The 24,664-nt window shown below is 46.2% G+C and overlaps 1 protein-coding gene across 3 annotated transcripts in view; it reads left to right on the top strand.

The window, feature by feature from the left end:
- Positions 1–24,664, top strand: part of PIKFYVE (phosphoinositide kinase, FYVE-type zinc finger containing) — a 1,212,885-nt gene that overhangs the window by 1,018,717 nt on the left and 169,504 nt on the right. For all 3 annotated transcript variants that reach the window (XM_069225943.1, XM_069225942.1, XM_069225940.1), the window contains one exon: positions 21,350–21,409. In XM_069225943.1, the coding sequence (XP_069082044.1) occupies positions 21,350–21,409 (60 nt within the window). The remainder of the gene's footprint in view (positions 1–21,349; positions 21,410–24,664) is intronic.

Here is a 24,664-nt window from a genome sequence, read left to right as displayed (position 1 = left end):
CCCCTGCTTCTTGTTTGACAGCTTGCTGTCTGAAACCCTCTAGTGTGGGACAGGTCTGCTGTGCCACACTCGATTCTTCCCTAGAAGACTCCCCTGCATCCAAAATCTCAGCTGTGTCAGCTTGGCGCTCCTCTGGTGTAGGTTCTGCACAGGGAGTAGACTCCTCCTCATCAAAAGGGGAATCTTCAGGAGAAGAAGGGATAGTGGATAAGGGTTTACCCTTTCTACCCCTAGTTTTTGGGAGCACTTGGGCCATTGTTCCAGGATCCAAGTTTCCTTGTCCTCTTTTCTTTTTGGCCTGAGCCCTGGTAAGAGCAAATATGTGCCCTGGAATGCCCAGCATTGCTGCATGACCTCCAATTCCACGTCAGCCCAAGCTGAAGTTTCCAAATCATTGCCTAGTAGACATTCTACAGATAGGTCAGTGGATACCACAACTTTCTTTGGACTAGTAACTTCCCCCAGTTGAGATTCACAACAGTCATGGGGTGGCTAACAGTGTTATAATGGGCATCAGTCACTTGGTACTGATGACCAAGTAGGTGTTGTTCAGCGGCTACCAGTTTTTCCATCACTATAGTGACACTGGCACCTGTGTCCCTTGAGAAGCCTCAACCTGAACACCATTTATTAGGGGCTGTTGCTTGTACTTATCCATATTAAGGGGACAAGCAACAAGGGTGGCAAGGTCAATGCCACCATCTGAGGCTAAAACAGCCTCAGTGGTTTCCCTAACTAAACCAACCCCCACTACATTACCCAAAGTGAGCCCAGCTACACCCTTGGACTGGTTATTTGTAGTGTTTTTTTCCCACCACCACTGCTATTAGTAGGGGCACTAGTGGAAGTAATGTGGGTTGTGGTGGTGGAAGGTTTGGTGCTCCTTTTGGGACAAGTGGGGTCACTTGCCCAGTGGCCCTTGGTCTTACACAGGTAACACCAAGGCTTTTTCTGTTGGTTGGGAAATGAATTGTGCCCACCCCCAGAGGATATTTGTGGTCCTGATGAAGACTCTGACTTTTTATCTTTGTCCCCACCTTTGTCATGTGACATACCATCCTTCTTCTTGTCCTTGTCACCCTCTGTATGAGCTTTTCTGCTCAACCTTGTTCTGACCCATTTCTCTGCCTTCTTTCCCAATTCTTGGGGAGAGGTCAGATCTGAGTCTACCAAGTACTGGTGCAACAAGTCAGATTCACAATTGTTAAGAATATGCTCTCTCAAAATCAGATTATAAAGACCCTCATAGTCTGACACTTTGCTGACATGTCATCTACCTTCTAAAGCCTTCACTGAACAATACACAAAGTGTATCCAATCTTGTGAAGGCTCTTTTCTGGTTTCTCTGAACTTAATTCTGTATTGTTCAGTGGTTAAGCCAAATCCATCCAAGAGTGCTGTCTTCAAAACATGGTAATTACCTGAATCTTCCTCTCTGACAGTGAGAAGTCTATCTCTCCCTTTGCCAGAAAAAGATGACAGAATAGCAGCCCAATGCATCTGAGGGACCCTCTGAACTTTACATGCCCTCTCAAGTGCAGCAAGCCACTTATAGATGCCATCCCCCTCCTTGTAAGGGGGAGCAAGTATGTGCAAGTTCCTGGAATCAAAGGTATTCTCCCGAACTCCTGAAACTGCTGTTGCTGCTGCCACCATGGGGAACTAACACAACCCCTGCCTTTCCCTTTCCACAGCTAAGGCCTCCCTATCTAGGGCCAGCTTTTGCTGCTGCAGCTTCAACCTAGCCTCCTCCAACCTCAACTTTCTGAGCTCCCTGTCTATGGAGTCATCACCTGGATTGGATGTGTAGGGCCCCTCAGAAACTGAGGTTACATGGGAATGTGCAAAGACAGATCTTTCCCTAGCTTTGGTAACCCTAGTGAGCTGACCTCTAGGTGTGAAGTGAGCTCTACCTGTATGTGAACCCCACCCACTGCGAGCTACACTAAATGGTTTGCTAGGGGGAAGAATTTATGAAGAGTCTGAATCTTCAGGCTGGTCCCCTGAGTTTAAAGGGTTAGAATCCCCCCCTCCTCCTGGTTACCAAAGTTTCCAGAAGGGCTACTTTTCCTCTGCAACTTCAGCTCCAGCCAGCAACTGCAACAGTTTCCATGGTGTGCACGCTCTGGGGACTTCTTGTCTTCAACCTGCACCAGAAGGACCAAAGAAATCTCCCGTAAAGTGACTGAGTCACTTCCCTGCTCACGCAGGCACCTTCTAAGTCGACGACCGGTTCTCTTGGACTCATCTCACAACGATGAGCATGTTCCTTGAAACACAAAGGGTGGACCCCATCGACACAGACTGTCCTGAGGTCCTGTTGTCCCAATTTGGAGGAGGTAAGACCTTGCCTTCCCCGAGAACGTCAGTACCCCTGTGCACTGCATCTTCGTCACCTCCTGAGGCCTCTGTGCACTATTTGCAAAATTCCTTCATGCACAGCCTGTCCCAGGTCCCCAGCACTCTATCCTGCGACGCTCAACTCACTGAGTTGTTCTCCGTCGGCGTGGGACCTTCCTTTGTAGTGCTGCACCAACTGCATTTTGCCCCTCCTTTGTCCCCATGTCCTGGGACGCCCGAGGGTGCTATCTGGTGTTATGCGGAGACTCTGAAGTGCTGAGAGACCCCTCCTCCTCACACAGAGTTGAGGCCCCCTGGCCCCTCCTGGGGCCAGATAGCACCAACTTGACGCAAAACGTGACTTTGCCAGAACATAGGCTTGTTGGAGGAATCCAGTGCCAAAACTCACCTGCATCCAACTTCTCTTTGTGGGACATCCAGTGCATCACGCAGGAACCCGCTGACATCTTCTTTGGGTGCATTTCTCCAGTCTTCGTCCAACCGGGGACTCTTCTTTTAAACCCTCTTCTGGGTTGGCAGGGGCTCCTGTCCTTCATGGAACTTCTTTTGACTTCTGGACTTGGTCTCCTTCCTTTGCATGTCTTCATGTCCAGGAATCCACCATTTGTTGTTCATAGTCTTAATTGGTTCTTGCAGTAACTCCAATCACGACTTGTAGTGTGTCCTAGGGAAACTTGCAGTACTTCACTCATGCTTTTCTGGGCTCTGGCGTTGGGTAATTTACTTACCTTTACTGTATTCTTACTCTCCCAGCGATTCTCTACACACTACACTTGTCTAGGGGGGAATTTGTGATTCGCATTCCACTTTCTTAGTATATGGTTTGTGTTGCCCCTAGACCTAGATTCTATAGCATTTCCTATTGTTAGCACTATCCTATGTATTACTTACCTTATTTTGGTGTCTAGTGTATATATTGTGTATAATACTTAACTCCAGAAGAAGTATTGCCTCTAAGTTATTTTTGGCCTTGTGTCACCCAAATAAACTACCTTTATTTTTGGTAACACTGAGTATCGTCTTTACTTGTGTATAAGTACTGTGTAACTATAAATGGTATTGCAGGAGGTTTGTATGTCTCCTAGTTCAGCCTAGGCTGCTCTGCTATAGCTACCTCTATCAGCCTAAGCTGCTAGAACACTACTACATTTCACTAATAAGGGATAACTGGACCTGGTGTAAGTACCCAAGGTACCCACTACAAACCAGGCCAGCCTCCTATATTGGTGGTGCAGCGGTGGGATAAGTACTTACAATTGATTTACTACTTTGTTGCTAGTACTTTTCACAAGAAAAGCTTGCTCCAATACTTAGAGCATACATAGTATATACCTAGAAGTAATTTTCTAGCATTCTAAAAAGTTCTTTAAACTGTGCAAAAGTTTTACAAAGTTCTGAAAAGTGTTCTTCTTTTCTCAAAAAAGTTAGTTCTGTTAGTTTACTAACTTTTTACTCACTTTCCTAAACTTTTTATCTTTCAATATGTCTTCTGTAGAAGCTACACCTAGAGTTGTAAAAACTACCTGTGAGAATTTAAACTTTAAAAGTTTGAGGGGTCTCTGTATTGAAAGAAGTTTAGGGATTGTGAAGAACCCCAATAAGGAGTTCCACTTAAATTTTCTCCTCCATGATGACCATGGACTCAGCACTGGTCCAGATCAGACAGCCGGGGTGGGGGCGAAAGACTCCAACCAGGCAGGCTCAGAGGAGCACACTGATAATCCTGGGGAGGGTCCTTCCACTGATCTTTCTGTTAACAGGCCCTCCAGTATAACTGGGAGTGGGAAGGGTTCACACACTAGTAGGGCTCCCTTCACCCCTAGAGGCCAGGTCACTAGAGTGACTCTGCAAACTGATTTCTAGGGACAGGCATTTTATTTTCAGGGTCCTAGTTCTGGCATCCCAGGGTCAGTTCATGGCTCCGCGCTTCTGGGGTGGAAAGTCATGAAAAGAAATTGACGTCAGTGTGACAGGGTGGCGCCTATATACAGCCTGCAACATCATGTCTGGCAATCACGACTGCAAGGTGAACGCAGAGCCAACCAACGCCACCTGATGGCGCGCAGGGATACTGCTCAAAGAAAAATCTCTGGATCCAGGCTGACGCCCGGTGGAAATTCTAAAATAAGGAATCTGCAACTCGAATATGTCTCTGCCAGATAATTTGTTACTGAAGGTTAGTTAGTTGTTCATTAGGGCACTTATTTGCATTTTCTGATCACTTTTTCCAGGAGTTCCACAGTTGTCTTCCGATTGATGCTTGTTGTACAGTTTGTGAATTTGTTCTTACTAATACTTCTTTATAAAGAACTTATTGACTACAAATAGGTGTGTAGCAACATTCATTTCTTTTTAATTGGATTGATTTACAATCTCCTAACTGTTGCATTATTTGATATTACTAAATGATACCTAGAGGGAACTTGTTTTTTGTTGATTAGTGGATCACAAGTGGCAATTGCACCCAGAAGTGGAGCATGGTCTCTTCGACACATGGGGAAAACCTTGTCTTGATCTCTTTTTTAGCGCCGAAAACACACAATGTCAGTAGTTGTAGGCATGTAAGGCCTCAAGACATCTCTCTCTCTGGAAAGTGTTCCGCCTATCGTGTGCCTTACCACTGTGACTTCTTCTGTCCCGAGTTCTGAAGATCAGGAAGTGCCAAGCCCAGTTTGTCCTAGTGGGTATGGAGGGCATGGTATCCAGAGCTCCTAGGCTTGATCATTTGTTCTCCGATCAGGCTCCCCCTCCAGAAGGATCATTTGCCTCAGTGACAGGGCAGGGTCTTTGCAATCTCCACTTTCATGCTCGGAGTTCGAGCAGCAACTCCTTTGATATTCCTCCATAGGTGGTTGATGGCATCTTGGTATCCAGGCGTCCCTTGACAAAAACTGTTTATGCTTGTCCTTGGGAGAAATTTGTGGCTTGGTGCGGCACACGACTGATAGACACCCTTTAGGCCATGTTATCTGGTGGTGTTTGTACTCTCACTTGCCTGGGAAGGCTTTGCTTTGAGCACAGTTTAAGGGTAGCTTTCGGCCTTTTGCAGTTTCCCTCATTTAAATTACTTGTTGTGTTGCATTTTTTGCGGAATGACTCCAGCATTGTTTTTCTCCTTCTCAGTTTGTTTGGGATCTCAACCTAATCCCCAGATATTTGATGTGCTCTCCTTTTGAGCAGCTGCACATCTTTCCTTTGTGACTTCTCACCCTCACAACAGTGTTCCTAGTTGCCATGAAATTGGCACTGCAGGTGAGCAAGCTCCAAGTTGGGTGTATCTACCCACCATAAACCATCACCTATCCCAACAAGCCAGTTCTTTGGACTCGGGCATCCTTCCCTCCAAAAGCTGTGATGCTGTCATCTAGACCCCAATAAAGTGCTGAGCTTTTTTCATCTATCACACCAGAAAACACTGAGTGGGCCATCAGCTCTTTGTGATGTTTATGGAAGGCAAAAAGGGCAAAGTTGTGCATAAACGGACCACCTCTTGCTGGATGGTGCTCTGCATAAAGACCTGCTATGCAGTGACTAAGACGCAGCCCCCACTAGAGCTATGGCTGCTATCACTGCATTGGCAACGGTGGTTCCTGTCCTGGACATCTCTGAGGCGGTTGCTTGGTCATCCCGCCACACATTCATGAAGCACTATTAGCTGAGCGTCCAGGTCTGCAGAGAGGGGCATTGCTCTTGCTTGGTTCCACAGGACTTTTTGGTTTGAGCCAATTCACAAACCCTCCTCCAAATAGGTATTGCTTTCGTCGCTGTTCAAAAGAGGAGGGATCTATGGTTATAGTAGGTAGGAATCTTTGGTTATAGTAGGTACTTGCCTGCTGTAATGCGTTTTTGTTCTGCCCCACTTGCACATTCCTCCCACATAAGAATGGCTCTCATAGGAGCACCTGTCCATTCTAATGCAAGAGGCATGTGCCTTACTTTCCAAAGGAGCTATCAAGAGGTTTCCAGATTTGAAAACATAGACTGGTTGTTACTCTCACTGTTTGCTTGTATCAAAGAAGAATAGAGGGCTTCAGCCTTTCTTAGATATTCAGCTTCTAAATACCTTCGTATGAGTGGGCAAATTCAAAATGCTCACAGTAGCCAAAGTTCTGTTTGTCCTGTATCCGGGCCTCTGGATAGTGGCCTTGGACCAGCAAGGCGCGTTTTTGCATATACCTGTCCTACAGTCTCAAAGATGCTCCGTTACAGTTCAGAGTAGGGCAGGAGCATTTTCAGTCTGCTGAGCTTTCCATTTGCCTCACCAGGGCCCATTGGGTTTGTGATGGTGATAATTGCTTCCCATCTTCGAAGATTAAAGAGGCCAGTTTTCCCTTATGTTGGGAACTAGCTGTAGCACAGAAGGCGGGCTGTGCACAGGCAGTCATGTACCAACTCCAGATGACTGTGAACCTCCTTACATCGCTAGGGTTCTTGATTGACGAGGCAAAATTGCACCCGACTAATTTGCAGAGGCTTCCTTTTGTAGGAACCGACAGTGCAATTCAGGATGTTTAGCTCTGTCACGACGAGTCCAGGACATTCAGACTATGATCCTAATGTTCAAGCCATGGTGGCAGATCTTGATAAGGCTTCTTGATCTGTTAGTACCCTGCATCCTGATTGTCTATGTCAGGTGGCATATGTGGGCTCTGAAGTCTCCAAGGATACAGCATCAGGCACTCTTGTCAGATGCCATCCAGATTTTAAGAGGAGACTGCACAAGATCAACAGTAGTGGTTGCTCTACCGCAAATAGTCCAGTGGCAGATCCCTCACTTCCCTTCCCAGAGCTCACAGTGGTGACAGGTGCATCACTGCTGTGTTTAGGAGGTCACCTGAGGGAGGTGGAGGCCAGAGAACACCTAAGGAGATGAATGTTTATTAGAGTGCAAGACTCTTGTACATGTTTCTAACTCCGCCTCTCCTGTCCTGAGTTCTGAAGAAGATCAAGAACTGCAGGACTCAGCCTGTCATAGTGGCTCTGATTGAGCTAGGCGAGAGTGGTACATGTAACTAATGGGCATGACCGTCTGTTCCCTGATCAGCCTTTCACTTCAGGGGGTACTTGTGTCGTAGCAGCAGGACAGGTTTCTGTTCCTGAACCTGTTCAGTCTACACCTCCATACATTGAGATTGAATGGCAGCGGTTGATTGCATTAGACCTACCACCGAGGTTGTGGACGTCACTCTACCTGCCAGGCATCCATCTATGAAGTCTCTTTACACCCAGCACTAGGACAAACTAATGGCTTGCAGAGTTTGAAGACAGATCCTTTACAAGCCAAACTCTCTTTGGCCCAGCAAGGCCTTTGTTTCAACACTATTAAAAGTTATTTGTCAGCCTTTTTTTCTTTTGCCAGGCCATCCATCTTTGTGTGATGCAATGTGTTAAAGGTTTGATGCTTGTGTTCCCTCTCAACCGGTTTGTGATGCCACAGTGGGATTTCAACTTGGTCTTAACATCTTTCATGTGTTTTTCCTTTCAGCTTATGCACAGCTGCTTGTTGTGTCTGCTTACTGTTAAGATAGTCTTCCACATTGCGGTCTCTTTAGCCTGTTGCATGAGTGAGCTCTGGGCACTGTTGGAGCAACTGGACAGAATTGTGCTGAGAATAAAGATGGCCTTCTTGCTGAAAGTCAAAACTCCTTTCTACGTTGGGCAATGCATCACTGTTTGTGAGGAAATGTGGTTTATTATATGGTTTGATTGTGAGACCTCAACGTGTAATAAACTCACAACCTTATTTTGTGCCCAGTCAGGCTTGTTTGTCAACCCTTAGCTCAACCCTGGGGGAGCTATGGTGTCAAGCAGTCAGGCTTAAACAAAGGAACATGTGTGAATCATTTAAACCGCACTAAAACAATTGTACATGAAAAAAAGCACAGCGCTCAAGAATTCCAAATTCACAAACAAATTTATTAAAATAGACTGTATTTTTATGAATTCATACACACCAAAATGAAAAAGATCCATTGTAGGGTCCCAGAGATACAATTACTTGAATAAACAGTAACATTGATTTTCACACTTTTATCTGAGTTCAACGTGGTTACTTCCAGTTACTTTGGGTGACCAAATCCAGCAGGGAGCGGGTCAGGGGAACTAACAAAGTTCCAAAGAATAGTTACCTCCAAGAAGAAGCAGTCTCCATTCCAGTTCCATCGTTAATTGCAATTTACCATTGACTTCCCATGGTCCTGATGCAAGGAATACATAAAGCTGAAAATGCTGTGTGGTTGACGGGGGGCTTCCTGGTGCTACTTCTCAGTCTGCGATGCTGGTGGGGAGTCTTCGGCCACAGGAGTTTGTTCTTCAAAGTCCTCTTTGGTCCAGCAAAAGTCAAGTCACTACTGGTCTCTGGACACAACAGAACCAGTGGTTCCCTCTATGTGACACTCAAATATCTCTCCTGGGTCCAGGAGACTGGTACAACTTTCGAGCATTGGTACTTGATCTCCGAGGCTGCAATGCGGCAGTAAGCGACAATCCAGTGATCTGGGCCACCATCACTCCCATGTCTAATGGAAAACCAGTTGTCCATATGGTGGAAGTGGAAGTCTCAAATTCCATGGCAACCATACAGAACCATAACTAGGTTGGTTTGAACAGGAATCTAATCAAAGTGTATTCAGTTCAGTAAACCAATGAGGTTAAAGATGCTTTTTTTGTAAACATATTCTATTGTATTGAAGCGCTCCAAAAAAATACTGTGGTGCAGTGAAAGTGCAGAGAGTGCATAAAAGTGTGCAAGTGCTGTACAAAGAGCTTATATACAAGTGACTGATATGGATACATTTGTTATTACACACCACTCTGTCAGTGTCCTATTCCCAATGAAATTAAAAAATAGCCCACAAATATTTTTGGTAAAAGTTATTCATATTAGGGTCATCATCAGGACAAAAAAGGATTTTTGGAAACATCTAAAAGTAAAAAATCCTGTTTCAATAAATGGAAAAACAATTCAGAATTTCAAAAGTTATTCTTAATGTACACATGTAGGATGTACCAAAAACTGTGGTAATCTCTTGCAACAATTAGTAATGCAGCGATGTGGGGGATAAATCCTAACCAGTGTAAGTGACGTGCATCAATCAATTAAGTTGATTCCGTGGAAAAACGAATAATGTGTCATAATCTAAAGTCACAAGTTGGCGTTAATGTGTGTATATCATAACGCAAAGAAACTAACCACATGGGGCGAAATTGAATGGCACACCAAGTAAAACCTTAAAAGATTATGTCCATGAAATTGTCAGTTGGTGAGGATATGTATGATTACATAGACAAGTAACCAAGAAAAAATATTGTTTTTTTGGAGCACCTCGTTATAATAGAATATGTTTACAAAAAAGGTATCTTTAACCTCATTGTTCTTACTGAACTGAATAAAGTTTGATCGTATTCCTGTTCAAACCAATCTAGTGATGGTTTTGTATGGTTGCCACAGAAGTTGAGGCTTACACTTCCCCTTTAGGGACCATTCTTTTTCCTTTATCCATGATCTTGCCCTGGTCCCAGGATTATTGGGCAGCCCTTCTCTTTTTCTTTGAGCTACTAACACACCCAGATGCGCTTCTCAAGGTTTTGTGGCCCTTGTGCTGGATCGGAAAGTCAGTTAACTGACTCTTGGATTATCTGCTTCTGTCTGGGCTACGGGGGATGACTTCTCAATGAGCAAGACAACACAGGCACAGTCCTCTCTTTGCTAGCCCTAGGAGCAGCAGGTGCAGTCTATCTTTGCCATGCCCCAGGTCAGCAGGCCAGCCCTCCTTCGTTCCTTTTCTCCGGTCCAGTTGAGATCTGAATGCTGGAGGCAAGGGGTGCCTCCTTTGGGCCCAGAAGGTGCCCTTAGGGGAGGTTGTGATCACTAGCCAGATGGCCACTTGGATTTCTCCCACCTGATAACTATTTCATGTTAAGTATGGCATCTAGCAATCTGTTCTGCTCACATCCAAGGCAGCTCAACCCTGCTCTTGGTGTATGGAGCTTGGTAGACCACCCTAGAGGTGTGACGGCCTCTGGGGTACATGTCAACAGGAAAACAACTCTGCCCAGTTTTTCCCCCTCACTGTCCTTGACACCATACTGTCTGCCTAAACAAAGGAGCTGCCCCTTTCATGTGTGCTTGGCATAAGCCCATCAAAGGCGGCTTCCCCATTGAAACTCACCTTTTGGTCTTAGCACCTGTGTGGCTTTTCTTACCAGAATGTGATTACATCTCCTTCCCCGGCAGACCCTTTGTGGACTTTCTTGTGAGTTGTTTATGCTTCTCGCCAGAAGCCTGTCTCGCAGACAGACCTTTGTGTGAAATCAAAAATGGGCACTGGAAACCGTGGGCCACACAGTGGCAACTTAATTGAAGTTGCACTTTGCCCACCTGTGACATTAAAATCGATTTAATCATTAAATTGGATTTAACACACTGATTCTTCTGATATTTTTAAGTACCAGCTTTAGTAGTTCCAGTCAGAAGTTAGCAGGGCTGAGATCTCAGCCTGTAGCTCGTCAATTGCAGTGGGGCTACTGGCCTTTTAACAGTAAAACAACAATGGTGTTTCTTTACTGTTAGGATCTTTAAAACCAGAAACTACATGTCCAGCCTTTTAATATAATGCACCCTGGCTTTAGGTTAGTAGGGCTCAGGGCATTTCAAAGCCATTATGCTAGTAGTCCAAATGGATGCAAAAGTCGGGGTGAACTTGCAAACACCTTTTTCCTTCACTCTCCCAGCATTCTTTACTCCTTCTCCCTCCTCAAAAGAGGAGGAGAGGCACCATCGGATGGACCCCAAAATCGATTGTACCAAGAACCACCTAGAGAACCCCACAGAAAGCTGATTGTCCATCTGCAGGTCCTTGGTACAATTGATGTAAAAGCTTACAGCTCTTTCAGGGTCCATCGAATTGTGCCTCTCCTCCTCCAGAGTGGTCTGTTTTTACATCTAAAAAGGTCCCAAATTAGAAACGTGCACATTGGTAACGACAAGTGTGTTGTGCTGCGGTCCAAGGGGACGAAAATGATAAAGGAAGAAAGTAGGTGCGCAAGGGTAGTTCCTATTTGCAATGTGTTTTGGAGATGCAAGGCACCACCTAGAAGGGCACGGAAGCACTTCTATGAAAGATTTCCAGATCCGGTCTGGAGCCTATGAGAATATTCAGAATCTGTGGTTAGATACAGTATCCTCAGATAGAACCTTACCAAAGGTAAGTAACTTGTTCATTAATGCAGTTTGCCTTCTGGGGAGGTAGACCCATGCACCATGAGACATGGCAGCAACAGCTTATTAGGCATCTCAAGAGACCTCATGGCCTCACTAACCCAAACAATACATGATGGTCCGGATGCAGCCAAGAACGTGTTTTGAGCCGACCTGGACACAATTGCATCAGCTGAGCTATTGGCACCTTGTCGTGCTCAAAAGACATGCCTGAATGCAGTCAGTTGGGTTGTCTGTAGACGTGCAAATGCCCTTAATGGACATGCCCTTCAATGGATCCAGGCTACTTGGAGAAAAGACTGATGCAGTGCTAGATTGATTCATTATTGTCATGCCACAAAACAATCTTTGGAGCTATGGAGGCTAGTTAAGCAGTTTACTTGCAAATACAAAAAATTCATGGGATGTTCCAAGAGGTAGCTTACAGAGAGTACCAGTCCTCTCACCCTATGCTATAACAATCAAACCAGTCCTTTCAAGGCTGCAGACGTTGCACCGGACAAAAACATTAAAAGCAGCAGGAATGGTGTAGCATCTTTCTGGCATAGTTGCCCCCACTTTTTGCCTGGTGTCCGTATGTTTAGACTGTAGTACACTGGGATCTTGGTAACTAGGACCCCAGTGTCTGTGTTCTCTCCCATAAATGTAGTTGTATGGTAACTTTTACACCCCACAATTGGCATACTGGTACACCCATGTTAGTCCCTGGTATATTGTGCTCAGGTACCCAGGGCACTGGTACACCAGGGGTCTCCCGTGGGCTGCAACATGTAATTTGCCACCAATAGGGGATCATGCAGACTGTGACTTCAGGCCTGCCATTGCAGCCTGTATGAAACGGTGCATGCACCCTTCACCCCATATATAAGAGCTGCCATATATTATGGTCACTGCACTCTTACCCTCTAAGTCACCCCTAAGGTAGGCACTTCAGCCCAAGGTCAGGTTGCATGTTTCTGAGTGTGAGGACACCCATATTTGAACAGTAGTGTCCCTACAAACCCCAGACTCCATTTCCTGGTCTTTCTAAGTGCAGGGAACCAGTGTGTGGGAACCCATTTTAAGGTATGTAGTGAACAGTGGTCAACACAAGTTGTTCAACTACATAATAGCGTCACCGAACATAGGCATGTTTGACATCAAACATGTTGGAATCATGCGACTACTCCAATTCCAGTGCTAATTGCATGATAACATGTACTCTGGGTATTCCCTAGTTCTGCCAGGACAGCCCTGCAGGGTCTGCATGCCAGCCCGTGCTGCTGCCGATCCCATACACTGTTCTGCCCTCCTGCTGAGCCTAACTCGGGCAGAGGAAGGCAGAACAAAGGATAGAGATGTGACCACCTCTTCCTTAGAAATAGGTGCCTCTGGGCTGAGGTGGGGGTGCCTCTGAGCGCCACCAGACTGCTTTCAAGGGGACATTTGGTGCCCTCCTGGCATAAACCGGTTTGCACTGGTTCAGGAACCCCCGGTTCCTGCTCTGGCACAAAACCACACAATGGACAGGGGAGTGACCACCCCCTGTCCAGCTCCTCCCCTAGGGAAGTGCACAGAGCTCTGCCATCTGGTAAATAAGATGAGCAGAGGCCCCTGGGAGCATCTGACTGGTTAGTCCAGCTGGGTGGCGTCCATGACACCCTCTGATAGGTGGGTCACTGAAGTAAGTGTCCAACCCCATTCCTGGGTTACTTAAGGGCTCCCCTGAGGGTGGGACCCTAGATTCGTCTGCAAGAATTCAGGAACTGTTTGTAAGCCTCCTCTACAAGACACTTCTGGAACCTGTACTGCTGTTCTACGCTGGAACCAAGAGCAAAACTGTAACCAGTAGGAGGGCTCGTACTGCAGTCTTGTTTCCAAGTTCTGCACAGACTTCTGCAACCCCATGGTCGTGCATCCTCCAGAGTCACAGGAACTCTGCCTGCATTTAGGAAAGCAAGAAGGAATCTCCCATGGAGTGAAGGAGTCACTCCCCTGCATCCGCAGACACCTCAACGATGGTGACCAGCATATGGATCCTGCTGTTCCCCAGACTCTTCAAGACTACAACAACACAGGTGGTGGTTTCCGTGACTTTACAGAGGTCCAACCTAACTTCTTTGCAACTAGTAAGCCAGTGGTCCCTCGCTGGAGGTGCTTGGCTGGAACCCCATGCACTGCATCTTTGTTGTTGTCAAGGCTTGTTGGCTCTTCAGTCTGAAGACCTCCTAGCCCCCAAGAAGCCCTGACCTCCAGCACTCTCCAGTTCCAAGAACGACATCCTCTCTCCAACTTCTGCGACATGGGCATCCCTCTTTGCTGTTGAGGCCTCCCTGTGACTGCTTCCAGAGGGTCCTGCTGGGGGCTCCATCGATTCTTGCCGGCTCTTCTGCGTGCTGAGGGCTGGCCCTGACCTACCTGCTAAGGTTGATCACCTGGACCTTGTTCGTCCCTACCAATCATGCAAACTCTGTGCAATGCTTCCTTGCATTTGCCAAGGCTTGTTGGTGCTCCTGCTGACCACTGACCCCTCTGCAACTCGACGACCGGTGTGGGACAACTCGTGGACGACTCCTAGGATCTTCCTGCATTGCATGGACTCCACAGGTGCACTTCTTCGTCCAACAGGAAAGCATCTCTGAGAACGGTAGGCATTGCCCTCTTGTACCACCTGGGCAGCTCTGGTCTTTCCTTAAGTCCTCTTCTTGACCTGAAGATCCAGTGGGCACAGCATCAGGAATATCTCTCAGACAAGGTCCTGATCTCGGAGGGCACTGCACAGGATCTGAAGTGGTGGCTAACGAACTGAGATTGGGTCAAAGGCAGACCCCTCCCCCAACCAGATCTAACAGTATGAGAGAAGTGTCACTCCTGGGATCTCCTTGGATGGGTTGCCATTTGGGAAATGTGAAGATCAGAGGCTTCTGGTCTCCAGCGGAGTCTGAACTCCACATCAACCTGTTAGAGCTCTGTGCGATCCGGCTAGCATGAAGGCATTTCTTCCCTCTGTCAAGGTGAAGATGGTGTAGGTGTTCACGGACAACACCACTGCCCTATGGTACTGCAACAAGAGGTGGCACAAGAGGTGCCACAAGGTCTTTTAGCAGTGGGGAGTGCCTTGATCAGATCTGTTCACTTCCGTAGAGAACAGACAATGTCAGCTGTTTTGCGCATTGGAGTTTCCAAGGCAGTATTTGCTTGGACCTGCTTTTTGTCTGGAGTGGAACTCAGGCCTCCTGTATGCTTTTCCACCCATACCAGTCCTGTCCAAAGTGCTCAAGAAGGTCCGGAACGACTGAACCAAGTAATCCTTGTGGCTTCCAATTGAGCATGGAGAGTCTGTTCTCCCGAGCTATTGAGCATGTTCGTCGATCCTCCGATCAGATTGCCCCTTCAGGAAGATCGCAGCAGCAAGGTAGATTTCTGCACTCAAACCTGTGCACTCTCAGCCTTCTTGCATGGAGATTGAGTGGCAACAGTTGACAGCTTTTGACCTTCCGCCTGAAATCTGTAAGGTAATCTTGGCAGCCAGGTGTCCCTCCATCAAAACGGTATACGCGCGCCGTTGGAAGAAATTTGTGGCATGGTGCACAGCCAAGTCTGTTGATCCCCTTTTTGCCCCTCCCTCTGAGGTCCTCTTGTTTATCCTTTCTCTGGCCCAGCAGGGCTCTGCTATTGGAACTTTCAAAGGTTATTTGCTATTTCTGCTGTTTTGAGGTTGTCTGTTCAACCTTCTTTGTTTAAGTCTGCTATTGTTTATAGATTCCCTAAAGGTCTTACACATGTTTCCTCCATCCCCATTCAGCATGCCCCAATGGGATTTGAATTTGGTTTTGACATTTTTTATGTGCGCTCCATTCGAGCCTCTCTACAATTGTCCTCTCAGGCATCTCATTGTAAAAACGGCCTTCCTTGTGGCCACTACATCTGCCTGCAAGGTGAGTGAGCTGCAGGCATTGTCATCTAAGCTGCCCTACCTTTCTGTCTATCCAGACAAAGTTGTGCTTCACACTAAGGCTTCTTTTCTACCAAAAATGGTTACACCCTTTCATGTAGGCCAATCCGCCACCTTCCCTACTTTTTACGCACCCCCCAGAGATTCCACCGCCCGGACCCAAAAAGAGCATTGGCATTCTACCTTGATTGTAGAAAGAGTTCTGGGTGGATGATCAACTCTTTGTTAGTTATATGGGTGCGAAGAAAGGTTGGGCAGTGCAGAAGCAGACCATCTCCAGAAGGGTCGTACTTTGCATTACGATCTGCTATGCACTGACCCCACAATGGGGATGATATTGCTTAGGTAGCAATTCAAAAGTAAGGAATCTGCAACTCGAAATCTCTATCAGATGAACAAGTTACTTACCTTCGGTAACGCCTTATCTGGTAGAGACATTATCTAGCTGAAGATTCCTTACCGACCCACCCATCCTCCCCGCTCTGCTGATAGATATCTAAGGTTGATAGTAGTAGGAGGCTGGCTCAGTATATTGTGTACACCTATAGGTGAGGCATCCTGCACTGAGTCCAGGCAACCTTTGGTGATAGTGTAAGTGGTTTTTAATAACCAAAGCTCTCAAAGGGTAGCTGTGGAGAACAATTGCAGTAGCCACAGAGTCAGTCAGTGATTTTCACACAAGAAAGAAAGAAATAAAAAAAAGAGTATTATTTATTAACACACAGGCACTAAACTAACTTTGGTGTATTCCCTAACCAGAGATATGCAAACACACACAAAATATACTTAAAACAGGTAGGTAAGAGCATAAAATGAAATGGGCCTCTATGGGAGGACCAAACCATATTCTGTATTACAGTCCAGTAATGCAAGGCTACTACTCAAGGATTCTAAGGAATGGGGAAGTACTAGAACACTAGAGGTAAGTAGAAGAGTTTCCCCTGAAACCCGTATGCAGAATTACTTAGCATCGGTGCCTGTAGGATAACATGGGATAGTCACGGTTGGGAAAAGGTTGCAGAAGGACCCTTCCCAGAGGGCCCGAGGAAACCCGCTGAGGCAAAGCAGGCTCAAGAGTGCTCCCACCCGTGGATACCCAGAGAAGTGGAGTACCTACACAAAGGAGCCCAGGTGAATAGGGGTGAAATTGTGTCAGAACCTCCTATTGAAGTCAATAGGGACTTTCAGCTGCTGCAGTGACCTGTGGACCAGGTGAGTGGAACCCAAGTGTGGATTCCAGACAAGAAGTACCTGAGGAAAGGGAGGATAGAGTCCAAACCACCCGGATTTGCCCAGGGGTTGCAGGAGGCCAATGGCCACCCTTCTTAGGGGTACTTTTCAGTTGGACTGTTGTATTAGAGAAGCAGCTGCGGCATCCAGGTGATGCAGAAGGATCCCAGGAGTCATCCACAAGTTGTTACACGCCGGCCGTCAAATTGCAGAGGGGTCACTGACCAGCAGGGCCACCAACAAGCCTTAGCAAATGCAAGCGGAAGGATGCACAAACAGTTGCAATAGATGGGGACCAGCAAGGTCCAAGGGACTCAACCTTCACAGTTAAGGCAGGGCAAGCCCTCAGCAGTGAGGAGAGCCAGGAAAAAGCAATGGTAGTCCCCAGGAGGACCCTCTGGCAGCAGGCACAGGGAGTCTCGAGGAGACCTAAGCAGCACAAAGAAGAGCGATGCCCATGTTGCAGGACTTGCAGGGAGGACGTCTGTCTTGGAGCTGTTGATGCTTGAGGCTGGGGCTTCTTGGAGCTAGGAGGTCTTCGGACTGAAGAGCCAACAAGCCTTGTAATGACAAACATTCACTGTGCACAGGGGTTCTGCTCCAGAAGCTCCTATGAGGGACCACGGACTTCCCAGTTGCAAGGAAGAGAGTTCAGACCTCTGGAGAGCCACAGAACCACCAACTGTGTTGCAGTGCCTTGAGGAGTCTGTGGAACAGCAGGATCCACAAACCAGTTGACAACGTTGAGGTGCCTGTGGTTTCAGGGGAGTGACTCCTTCACTCCAAGGGAGATTCCTTCTGGATGTCCTTAGTGCAGACAGAGTCCTTATGACTCTGGAGGATGCATGGCCACGGAAGTTACAGAGTCCTTGCAATGCTCGGGGACAAACTTGCAGTATGAGCCCTCCTACCAGTTGCAGTCATGTCTTGGTTCCTGGCGAAGTTCAGCAGCTGGATCCGGTGGTCAGGTCGCAGAAGAGTCCTGAAGAGGAATCTTGTAGACAAATCTAGGGTCCAACCCTCAGGGGAGACCTTAAGTAACCCAAGAAGTGGGTTGGATGACTAGTGCGATGACCCACCTATCAGGGGGTCAGGGTCGTTACTCTACTGGACTGACCAGTCGGGAGCTCCCAGGGGCCTCTGCTCATCTTGTTTCCAAGATGACAGAATCAAGCACTGGCTTCCACGCAGACCCTGCAAGGCTGCACAGACAGTCATAGGGGAGCCTCTAAGGAGCCCCCAAAGTACATTGTGTTATGCAAGTAACACTGGACCCGGTGTTGTTGCATGATTCAAACATGTTTGATACCAAATATGACTAGGTGTGGTGAAGCCATTACTGTATGTAGTTGGACATCTTGTGATGACCAGTTTACACTATTAACCTTAAAATTGCTTCCCTGCATTTACAAATCCCAGAAAATGGAGTCTGGGGTTTGTAGGGGTACCTCTGGTCATGCAGGTGTACCCTAACACTCAGAAGGGCTACCTTAGGGGTTACTTATAGGGTCAGAAGTACAGTGACCACGATACAAATTAAATATCATATCTGGGGTGAAATGTGCATGCACCATTTCACACAGGCTGCAATAGCAGGCCTGTAGACACAGTTTAAATGGGCTTCCATTAGTGACATAATACATGCTGCAGCCCATGGGTACCCCGATGTACCAATGCCCTGGGTACCTAACTTACAGGGACTTATAGGGGTACACCAGTATGCCAATTGTGGGATGTAAAAAGTACTTACCAACCACATTTAGGGGAGAGAACACTGGGGTCCTGTATAGCAGGATCCCAATGTATTAGAATGAAAGTACACCAGCGCGCAGGGGTACTGCTCTCAAAATTTCTTGCAGGGACAGTCTGACGCCAGGGAAATTCAAAGATAAGTAATCTGCGGTTAGATAATGTCTCTACCAGATAAGATATTACCAAGGGGGTAAGAAACTTGTTTTTTTGTTCATCCACAGCTGAATGCTACTAGAGGGCATACGACCAGCAGCAATCTAGAGGCATTTATTTACAGCAGTTCATCCCATTTCAACATTAAAGGCATTGAAGGTCAACAATTTAGTCAGCCTTGTGCGCTTGTCCAGCTCAGCTTGCACTAAACACCATTTCTGAAAATCATCTGACTTCCGTCATACACCGGCATGTTTCTGGGTACACCCATGAGCTTCATACTTGTGTTTTTCACGTGTGCAGCGTAAATCCTTTATTGACATGCATGCCTCCTTGTAGGGGTGCATTAGGTTGCCTCCACTGACGTGCAGTGCCTCTTTTACTAATTACCTGCCCCAGCCGTAATATATTTTTTTCAGCATGCGTGAAACCCTCATTGCTCACAATCTTCAGGAAGACCATTTTATTAGTGAGGTATTATGGCTGTCCTGTGATTTCCATTTTTTAGCTATTATTGATCAAGCAGCAAGAACAGTTTGAGTGAGCAGCTTAACCTCTGAGGAGCGAAGTGTGTAGTAGACCCTGTAGCCTGTGTAACACAAAAGAGAAAAGCAGAGCCACCCCTTTCTCTAAAATGCTGTGACCATATCTGGTATTTTATTTACTTATTCTTCCTGACCCAGTTAATTGATGTTCCTCAAATTGTTTGAGGAAAAGAGGTTTCCCGTATTTTAGAAGTTTATTATTCCGGGGTTGTTGGTGGGTGTTCTTGTCTTTTTTTTTTATTTATTGTTATTAATATAGTAAACCCTCATCGGAAATACTTTCACATACTCCAGTGGAATCTAGAAATTGTACATTAAAGTATCTCTGGTTGGTTAAAATGTTTTGAAGATGTCCCATCACAAGCCTTCTCAACAATGGAGTTTTAACATTTGTTTTGTTTCTTCAAATCAAGGTTTGACAGTATAGTGAAATATATGATTTTATAAGATATCTCGACACTTAGAGTGGTACGTTTTGGGACAAGTAGGCTGCTGAAGCAATCATCTCTCTTAAAGTATGCTGTTGTGATTAAGGCCGATCCCTTTCCAAAGAGTTGTGGCATTTATAAAATATGGCCTCATTAGGAAAGCTGACAAGTAATCAATTTTGGCTACTTTCCCATGACTTCATTAAGCATATCTTATACAGTATATGCCTGGTTTAGATCATACACCAGTTAGGCACAATTGTTGTCCACAACCTCTGTTCATTTGGTCGCAAAATCCTCCTAACAAATATTCTTTATAATCTGGGTTTAACTAGTTGGTGATTTGAAGAGGTCAGGGTGCAAAATAATGATATAGTGAATTTCTTCTGGGCATCCCAAGTTGCACTCCATTGCAAGTACAATGTGACGATCCAATGGTACTCTTGTGACGTTTTTTAAATTGGCACGTTTTGTTTCCAAACTTTTTAAGTTTCACTGTTCAAACAAATTGAAAGAATCTGTAATTAGAATTATTAAATTGTACCGGCTAGTGTGATAGGTTAAATTCTCATGTACTATTACAGTAGAATTACTTCGTCATGTGGCTCCAGTGGTCTTAAACTGAAGCAGCAGGATCAAACATCTCATCTTACTAACATAATAAATGCCACAAATTATTTTTATCATTGAGATTGTCATTAAATTACCATGCCACATAGATTTACAGAGGTTTTATTCTCATATTAGTTGTTTTTGAATTAAAAATACTAGGGGAAATGTCCATAAAATGTCATTGCTCAAGATCATAATTCATTCAGTTTTTAGGTCTCACCTGCTACATAGCACTTGCATTGTCTATTGCAAGACACATTGTTTGCTTAAAGTGGGCCTTAAACGAAGCCATTGTTTGCTATTGGGTTGGTTCAATTGTTCTTTTCATTTACTTTCTTCTGATTTGTTGTTTTTTGTGGGCTTTTCTTACTCTTTGTGTCTTTGTCCCTCCCCTGAAGCATGGACACATTACTTTAGTCCTTCTACGGTGCTCACATTGTTATTTCTCTGCCCATGTGCTTCTCCCTGCCCCCGGTGATGTGCTTGCCCTCATATGCTTCTCCCTTGTTTTTCTTTGACACCTGTGTACTTCTCCCCTGCCCTACAATACCCTCACTTGTCCATTTGCTTTCCCCACACACTGTTCCTCTTTCTATGTGCTTCCCTTCACATACACTCTATGTTGCTTCCCCTCATCATCTGCACCCTATGATGCTTCCTCCACCCCTATATTGCCTCTTTCACCATCCTTTTACTTCTCCACCCCGTTGTCTGTGATTTAAACCCCCTTTCCATGTCGCCACACCATCCACTTTTTTTTTTTTTTTTTTAAGTTAGCCATGTTGCACAGCATTGTAGATGCTGTACAATAAGACAAAAACAATTGACAAAGCCAATAATTCTCAAATGTGAGACCGATTAGCTTGTTATTTTTAGTAGCTGCTTCCTCATCCCATATGAATAACTTACAAATCCACTGTTGGCATACAGAGTAAAGTTATATAATTGGCCTGTTAATAATGCAGACAAGAGGTCTAATAATGCTCTGCATTTAAGCAGAAACTGTAGTATCTATTTTATTTAAAACGCTTATTAAAGTGTGGTCACTTATTAACTAACTTCATTTGTTCAACTTCTATTCATCTCACACAGCCTTATTTTCTTTTTCTTCTAGATGAATTGGATGTAGCTGATAAACAGAAGAAACAGCTAGTAAACCCTCATGTTGAGCTTCGTAAGTAAAATAGCATTGTTTTGTGCCGCTGCAGTGCATGTTTTTTTATGTGGTGTGAATCACAGCTGTCTATTTCTGGTACATCAAAAGAGGCTTAACTGTTGTGATACTAGTAAAAGACATATATAGTAGGAAAAGGGTACATATTTCCTGTTGTCTATTTCTCTTTTTAATACTGTGAATACTGTAACAGTTAGTTTTATTCTGGTCCTGAACTGCAGTTTATATTTTGAAACTTCTTGTGAATAAATTTTTGCTGGTTTCCTGTTCTTTGTTCACTTCTGGGTCATTGACACAAAGCAGTGTTAATGAGTAATGTAGGCAGCTGGGTTCTGTTTGCAGTACCCGCCCCCCCCCCCCCCCCCACACACACACACTTTTTGCCTGATTTTTAGATACACCTTTGACTGAAGTGCACTGGGTTCCTGCTAAAAAGGTTACCAGTGTTCCTTCCCCAAAACAAGACACCTGGTCACTTGATCCCCAAGTGATCAGGCCTTTTAGAACCTCTGTAAGTCCCTAGTAAATGGTACCACTGGTACCTAGGGCATGAGTACTGAAGAGGGCCCATCAGAGCTGCAGCACAACTTGTACTATTCTGAGGGACCCAGCACCAAACTTATGCAGACTGCCGATGTGGACTGCGTGACAAGTGTAGGAAAGCAGCACCTTTCTGACATAGTAACCCTCACTTTTTGCCTAGTGTCAGTATGCTTAGACTGTAGTACATTGGGATCCTGCTAATCAGGACCCCAGTGTCTGTGCTCTCTCCTTTAAAATTGGTTGCTGTTAAACCTTTACACCCCACAATTGGCATACTGGTGCACCCATGTAAGTCCCTAGTATATGGTGCTTAGGTACCCAGAGAATCTGTACACCAGGGGTCTCCCATGGACTGTAGCATGTAGTATACAACCCATGGGAGCCCATGCCAACTTTGTCTGCAGGCCTGCCATTGCAGCTTACATAAAATGGTGCATGCAAATTTCACTTCAGATATAAGACTTGCCTTATATCATGGTCATTGCACTAGGCCACTGTAGGTCACCCCTCTGGTAGTCCCTTCAACCCAAGGGCAGGGTGCATGTCCCTAAGTGTGAGGGTAAACATGCATGAGCAGGGTACCCCTACACGCCCAAAAGCCATCTTAAGGTATGTAGTGGACACTGGTCAACACAAGTGGTCCAACTACATAATGGCTTCTCAGAACCTAGGCATGTTTGGTATCAAACATGTTGGAATCATGCAATTACACAGATTCCAGTGCTAGTTTCATGATCCCATGTACTGTGGGGGATCCTTAGAGGATCCCTCAGTTCTGCCTGTGCAGCTTTACAGGATCTGGCTGCCAGCCCACACTGCTGCCGACCCCAGACACTGTTCTGCCCTCGTGCTGATGAACCTAACTCAAGCAGGGGAAGGCAAAACAAAAGATTTCCTGCAAGGGAGAGATATGACCACCTCTTCCTTTGGAATAGGTGTCTCTGTGCTGTGGTGGGTGGCCTCTGCAGACTGCTCTGAAGGGCACATTTGGTGCCCTCCTTGCATAATCCGGTTTGCATCAGTGCAAGAACCCCCGGTTCCCGCTCTGGCGTGAAACCACACAAAGACAGGGGAGTGAACACTCCCCTGTCCAGCTCCTCCCTGAGGGAGGTGCACAGAGCTCTGCCAGGTGGTTGGTTGATTCTGCCATCTTGAAAACAAGGTGGGCAGAGGCCCCTGGAAACATCCGACTGGTTAGGCCAGATAGATGATGTCCCTGGCCCCATCTGATAGGTTGGTCACTACAGAGAGTGACCAACCCCTTTTAGGGTTCCTTAAAGGCTCCCCCAAGGGTGGGTCCTCAGATTTGTCAAGCAAAACTCTACACGGAACTCTTTGCAAGACAGCTTCTGGTCCTGGTCTCCGGAACCACTGCTGAACTGCTTTTAGAACTGAAACAAGACTGTATCCAGTTGTTAGGGCTCCCACTGCAACATAGTTTCTCTAGCTCCTGCAAGATTTCTGCAACATCTGTGGCTGTGCACCCTCCAGGGCCACAAGGACTCTGTCTGCATCCAATAAGAAATCTCCCTTGGAGTGAAGGATTCACTCTCCAGCACCAGCAGGCATCTCAAGACAACAACGACTGGTTGGTGGATACTGCTGTCCCACGGACATCGAAAGGCTATGCAACACAGGTGGTGGTTCTGTGGTCCCCACCAGGTTCTCCTTGTCTTCTGACCAACTTGGGAGGCGGTGGGCCCTTGCTACAGCCACTGAAACAAAACCCCTGTGCACCGTGACTGTTGCTCTTGCCAAGGATTGTTGACTCTTCCTCCGGGAGATCTTCAAGCTCCAAAAATCCCCAGCCTCCAGCACTCTGCAATTCCAAGTTCAGCTTCCACTCTGCAACTCCTGCGACATGGTACTCCTGCTTTGTTGTGCTGCTGAGGCCTCCCTGTAAGTCCCTGTACCTGCTCCCAGTGGGTCAGTTGTGGGGGCTCCTCCAACTCCGACTGGCTTTCTTTCCTGCTGATGTCCTGCCCCTGCTTCCCTCCAAGGCGCGAGTCAATAGGATCTTGCTGTTCCTCAAAAAAATGCAATCTTGCTTGCAACAACCACTTGTGTTTACCAAGGCTTGTTGGTGGTCCTGCTGGCCACTGACCGTCCTGCAATCCGGCAACCAACGCGGAACAGCTCTTGGGCAACTCCAAGGATCTCCTGCATCCCCTGGACTCTGCAGATGGACTACCTCCTTCACTGTCCTGCAGGAACTTCACCTCCAAGAGGGTGGGCATTGCCTACCTGCACTGCCTGGCCATCTCTGAGTGGTCTGGACACACTCCTCTTTTTTTCAGGTTCTTCACATCTAGAATCCACCCTTGGGTTCCATTGGCCTGGTCGACGGGTCATGACAGCTGCTGGACAACCGAGGCTTCCATTGACTTTAACAAGAGTTTCCGACGCCACTTCACCCCTATGCACCTGGGCTCCCTGGTGGAGGTACTCTGGTCTTCTGTATATCCACGGGGAGGGGGAGTGCTCTCTAACATTCTTTGTGCCAATTGGTTTCCTAGGGGTCCCCTGGGAAGGGTCCTGATTCCATAAAAATCCAACTGCAACAATGCTGTGTTAGCCTATTGAATATGGAGCTTAATAACAACACTGCACCCGGACGCCTGTGAGATTTCTAGTATTTAACTCTGGTAATTTCTTACGCCCTCAGCCCCTGGGATTCTAAAACACTTATCTTGGTTGGGTGCTTCCATTCTT

This window comes from Pleurodeles waltl, chromosome 3_1 (assembly GCF_031143425.1).
Source record: "Pleurodeles waltl isolate 20211129_DDA chromosome 3_1, aPleWal1.hap1.20221129, whole genome shotgun sequence".
In the NCBI taxonomy this organism is placed as follows: Eukaryota; Metazoa; Chordata; class Amphibia; order Caudata; family Salamandridae; genus Pleurodeles; species Pleurodeles waltl.
The sequence above is the reverse complement of the archived record's forward strand: the minus strand, read 5'-3'. Positions and strand labels throughout refer to the sequence as shown.